General features: G+C 35.1%; 1 protein-coding gene across 1 annotated transcript in view; it reads right to left on the bottom strand.

Moving 5' to 3' along the window:
• Positions 1-405: 405 nt before the first annotated feature.
• Cap-D2 (CAP-D2 condensin subunit) overlaps positions 406-6,000 on the bottom strand; it is a 307,837-nt gene continuing 302,242 nt past the window's right edge. The window contains exon 29 of the mRNA XM_068368385.1: positions 406-918. Within this exon, the coding sequence (XP_068224486.1) occupies positions 872-918 (47 nt within the window). The 3' untranslated portion in view covers positions 406-871. The remainder of the gene's footprint in view (positions 919-6,000) is intronic.

Genomic DNA, 6,000 nt, shown 5'->3' with positions numbered 1-6,000 from the left:
AAACAATATCACTAACCATTTCAGCACAGTCACAACCCCTTCCTTTATTGTATAAAGAAATTAAGTTCTATTAAAATGGAAATAATTGTCTGAAAATAATTAGATAAAATAATGAAAGGAATATAATTGAGAGAATAAATTAAAATTTAATGAAATGAGATGGTAGAGAAATCATACAAAAATAAATACCTGTATTAAACAACTTTAAAATAGTTTAATATTAATGATTTGGAACAGTGAAAAGAATAAAATTAAATCTAGTAGTAGTTTACACCAGTATTACAGATGATTCAGGAGCTTGTTAAGGAAGGGGATAAAAATAGGTGTGTTTATACAGAACTGTACAATTACAGTTTTACAATATACACTATAGTACAGTGACTGAACTATGCAAAAACAATGTAGCGAGTTGATTAGGGTGTTGGTTAACTGAGCGAATGCAGCTGTCATTTGGCAAGGCTGGTGATGAGCATTCATACCCCAGAATTGAAATTTTTTGTTGATTTTTTGTTTCACATTACAGTCGTCTCTGTTATCTAACCCCCATAAATATTGGGGTGTCTGTAATAACAAGATGTCAAAAATTTTATTGCAATTGGCTAATTTCCACCATCTGGATTAAAATAAGTGGTTGACCACTCATTTCCAGGAAATCGGTGGGGTATCTATATAACAAAAAAATAGTGGTTGTAAAAAAAAACAAGATTTAAGTATTATATTTAAGTGAAATTTTAGGGCTTAAAATTACTCTTGTACTGCAGTCAAAATACTAAAAATTCAATTGTGCTCTAATATACTGTATATTGTAAATATAACATCTAGTGGTTTGTAAGCTATACACAATACAAATTAACTACTGTATTCAAATGCTTCATCTTCTGCTAGCTCTAGTTGAAGATCGCCTTGGCCGGTGACTCTCTGAAAATAGACAAACGTTTCTCTATTGTAATAAACTGACAAATATTAGAATATTTGTTGCAACAATTGAATAAGGCTATTTGAAATAAATAAAACTTCTATAGGTATAGCTTCAAACTGATACTGCCACTTTACTTAACCTAGCCATTGTCTGATTCGCTTTTTTCCAATCTTTCATTATAGTTAAGAAAAATACAGATTACTTCAAAAAAATTTGCAGTTTGTTCCTACCCTAATGAAAACCATTGTCCTTTACTTATAGGAAACTAATCCTTAGACCTCCAGGTAGGATTTCCCCTTTTCCAACTGGCTACAAGTTTAATCCGGGAACCCAAAACTCAAGCATCTTAGATGCATGAAATTGAGGGTTCCTTACACTTCGTGAACTCATGCAGGAGAACTAGTAGGTTTTACAGCCCTGGCTGTCATGTGTTGTACTCGAGCCCGAATACTTTTGTGTAGTAGGCCTGGCAGGAAAGAGGTTTGAAGATATTGTAACTTTAAGACCCTCTTATGATGGGGTTGCCTAACTACATCACACTCCCCATTTTCCTGTTGGGAAAAGGACTCTTCTGTGCTTGAGCACTCACAGAAGAGCTACAAGCAGTCTGAGCTTACTTGACTGGGAGTCTTCTGATGCTGTACCCCCAAGGAAGGGAATATTGAAATGGAAAAGAAAAAGGTCAACCATTCTTCCTTTTCATCCCAGTATTATATGTATAACTTCAGCACTTGATTCACAGTACTAGTCCTGTGAGAGGAGCTAAGGTTGCTTATACCAACTGCTGAGCAGCTACAACAGGTCCTCAACTAAGTGTTTAGGGACCCGTGGGTCACATTCCGCAGGTAGTGGCTGGAGGAGGTCGTTTGACGCTTCCACACACCTGCTATGAGAACCTGCATCACAGAGAAATTCCTCCTAAATGCCACAGAAGTGCTTATACCTCTCACATTGTTAGCTCTAATTCACGATCCTTCTGAGGAAAATGAAAAGAACAATTGAGGATTCAATTCCCTCAACCAGAATGAGACCGTATTCCTGGAGATCCTCTTCTAGGTTCTCCCTGTACTCACAAAAGGGTGCTGTGCCCGAGGTCTTGTGGTCCTAGTACTTTTCAGACACCATCTTAGAGCTCTCCCAGGACTCGGTAAAAGCTGGTCAAGATCATTGGTTACATCTCTGATTCATAACATGGAAAGATATAACTCTGGAATTGGGCACTGAAGAATTCCGAGTTTTCGCGACAAAAACTGGTACGAAAGAGAGAGAGACCTGCCTCCATCCCCTTGAATGGGTAATGTTGAAGGAGAGTCCATGCAGCTCACTAAGACATTTCACCAAAGCTAAAGACAGCAGGAAAATCAATTTCCCGGTGGGGTCCTTCAGGAAGGAGGGCTCACCTCAACTGGAGGGTAGGTCAGCTCAAAACTCCTCAATAAGCATAGAAATTTCCTCTGAAGAAGAGATATCTATTCTCTTTAGTCTAAAGACATGGCTCAATGCCGAGTGATAGCCTTCTACTGCTGAAATGGAGTAGAATTTCTCCTTACGAAGGTTGCTGCATCCCTTAAAAGAGATCTAGCTAAAATTAATGCATGATGCAAATTATAAGGCATGAAGTTGAACCCCAACAAGGCTAAAGTTTGATTGTAAGAAAGTCAAGGAAAGTGACTCATTAACATCTGGATATCAGCTTTGATAGTTTTTTTAACTGACTTGAAATTTCAGGTATGATTCTTGATTGCAAAACTTTTATTATTTGGCTTACCTATATTTCTTCGGCTAATAGAAATAACCCACTATAATATTCAAGTCTCCACAACTCTTGGAAATGTAATAAAAGCACTAGTGTTTACATTTACCCAACTAAGGTTAACCCGTGATAAGCTAATGGGCGAGCTTGCAAGCTAAAAAAACGCAGTCATCTAGATTGTGATGCAATCAATTAGCTTTAGTAGATCCAACAATATGGAACACCATCATAAAAATAGACCTGATAACCGAAGGCCTTTTAATACTAACAGGTTTAAAGACATCTGTTATAATACTTGCAAATGAAAAATGAGGTTGCTTAAGAGCAATTACGTTAGCAAGAGGAGGCATATAAAGACCCACATTATCTCACTGGGTTTTCTGCCACGTAATATAGATAGCTAAAAGAGCAAGGGTTTAGCAGTAGGATCTAAAGTCATAAGGAAATTGAGGCTCTATGAGTTTCTTGACTTTGTAAGGTGAAGTGAACATTCAGAACCCTTCCCGAGTGAAACACTATAACCACTAGACCCGAATATGGAAGTCAGATCAGGGCAAGACATGTAGCGTCATAAAGAAAACTCGCTGGCCTTCTGAGATTAACAAATTAAGTTGAATAAATTAAGAACTTTCAAGGCTCATCAATAACAACACTTGGCAGGTCAAGTAAGTATATGGTGTTTTATACAATTATCAACTCCAACAAACAACTTGCCTAGTTTTCTCTGGATTTCTTCTTTAACTAAAACCTAGTTCCAAGTTCCATTAACACTGGAACTTGAAACGTACTATCCCTAAGAGGAACACTGAGGCATTGTACGTCTCATAACTGTTATTCAAAACACAGTGCTATCCCTGTGCAAGAATGCTAACAAATCCAGCAGGGAAGACAACTTACAATGCAATAAAAACTTTTCACAATCTGGAAGGGGATGCATCTACATTGGATCCTTCTCTCTGGTTACAGTTCATTTTCCCTTTGCTTACACGTACACTGAATAGTCCGGCCTATTTAGTACATATTCTCCACTGTTCTCATACACCTGACAACAGTTAGATTAGCAAACAATTCTTCTAAATCGGAGGGGTTAACTACTGCACTGTATTTTTTCAGTGACCACTTTCTTCTTGGTAGGATAGAAGAGACTCTTAGCTATGGTAAGCAGCTCTTCAAGAAGGACACTCCAAAATCAAACCATTGTTCTCTAGTTCTGGGTAGTGCCATAGCCTCTGTACTCTGGTCTTCCACTCTCTTGGGTTAGAGTTCTCTTGCTTGAGGGTACACTCGGGCATGTTATTCTATCTTATTTCTCTTCCTCTTGTTTTGCTAAAGTTTTTATAGTTTATATAGGAGGTATTTAATTTAATGTTACTCTTCTTGAAATATTTTATTTGTCTTTTAAGTTTCCTTTCCTCTCTGGGCTATTTTCCTTGTTGGAGCCCTTGGGCTTATAGCATCCTGCTTTTCCAAATAGGGTTGTAGCCTGGCAAGTAATAATAATAATCTGAACATCACCAATGCAACAGAAAGACTAAATAACATCGGACCCTTTGACATGCTTTGCCATTAACCGCTAGTGTTTCATTACTTGACTAAAGGCATGTAGATACTGTATTGTAAGGAAAGGAAACTGGAAATGTTTTATAAAATTTCGGAGTTGTGTCAATAAACTGAACTTCTGGAGAAACAATATGAACATAATGGGAGGTTCATAGAAACAATAAGAAATCTCATTCAATACAGTACTACTTTACTTAACATACATCAGACATCCAACTACCTACACCAGAATACGAAGCTTCGAGGAACAAATTTTCAAATATACTGATAAAATAAGTTTGTCCCTTGATTCAATTTACACTAAAAAATTTGAAGTTACGAATATTTTGATGGATTTCTAGCAGTAAAATTTATTCTAAAATGAAAGAAAATGATAAAAGAATCATTAGTAATGTTACAGTTGCTGCGTAAACACACACAGCCATAACAGAAAGTGAACAAAAAAAACAGCTATTTTGTTATGAGCAATCGAATCTGATAACAGCAGTTTCACTTGTATTTCAATTATTGCATAATAGTACATAATTGAGATAAAATATTTTTACTTTATACCATTATTTTCTCTAGAAAAATATCAAGGATATACACTGTCAAATATAAGCAACGAGCTATAGTTGAATATGAAAAAACAATGTTCATGGCTGCGAATCTTTGGAATTAGGGAAAGCTCTGTCTGAATCAATGCTGATTTGTTTTAACACAATCTTATACAATCTTATACAGTTTAAAATTTTATAAATTCCTGAGTTCTTAGTAAGTGCAAGATAGTATATTCGTTTTCTGAAAAGCTAAACCAAATCCCACCAAAACTACCTAATGAATTGGAAGCAAAATTAGTAATTTCCTAAGCTGTATACTGTAAGTACTGCAAACCTAAAAACTAAAAATTATCATGCATCAGCAACAATCCGGTAAACTTTAACATGCTATTAAACTTGGTAATAAATGAAATATGAGTATGTTAAATAAAACTATTTACCATAGTATGATAAAATGATAGTTTAAGCATTGACTGTTTTTAATAAAAAATATCCTACGTAAGTTTGCCTTAATCGGCTGATCTAGAAAACATAGACGGTAGTGACCGCTAACAAACGAAAACAATGGAAAAGATTAATATTCACTTATTATGAACTCGGTTGAGTCCCTTGTTAGGCTGGAGGAACGTAGAGAGTAGAGGTTCCCTTTTTTATTTTGTTTCATTTGTTGATGTCGGCTACCCCCCAAAATTGGGGCAAGTGTCTTGGTATATGTATGTATGTATTATTTTCTAATATGATACTAATATGTGAATATTACATGCATTATTATTGGATACAGTTAAGTGAAACATCACTTTTATCAAAATGTTATTTATATCAAATACAGCTATTCGTTCATTCAATTGTGTTCCACTTAAGGTGGGGCAATGTTAAATGAATGAACAAACGTACAGCTGTTTGATATAAACAAGACTTTTTTCCTAAAAGAACTGATTAATGCTTTTCATTTTATCATATGGATTAATGCTTTTCATTTTATCATATGGATTAATGCTTTTCATTTTACAGTATCATACGGATGAATGCTTTTCATTTTATCATACGGATTAATGCTTTTCATTTTACAGTATCATATGAATTAATGCTTTTTATTTTACAGTATCATATGGGTTAATGCTTTTCATTTTACAGTATCATATGGATTAATGCTTTTCATTTTACAGTATCATACGGATTAATGCTTTTCATTTTATCATATGGATTAATGCTTTTCATTTTACAGTATC

This window comes from Palaemon carinicauda, unplaced genomic scaffold, assembly GCF_036898095.1.
Source record: "Palaemon carinicauda isolate YSFRI2023 unplaced genomic scaffold, ASM3689809v2 scaffold2, whole genome shotgun sequence".
NCBI lineage: Eukaryota > Metazoa > Arthropoda > Malacostraca > Decapoda > Palaemonidae > Palaemon > Palaemon carinicauda.
This window is presented reverse-complemented; position numbering and strand designations above follow the sequence as displayed.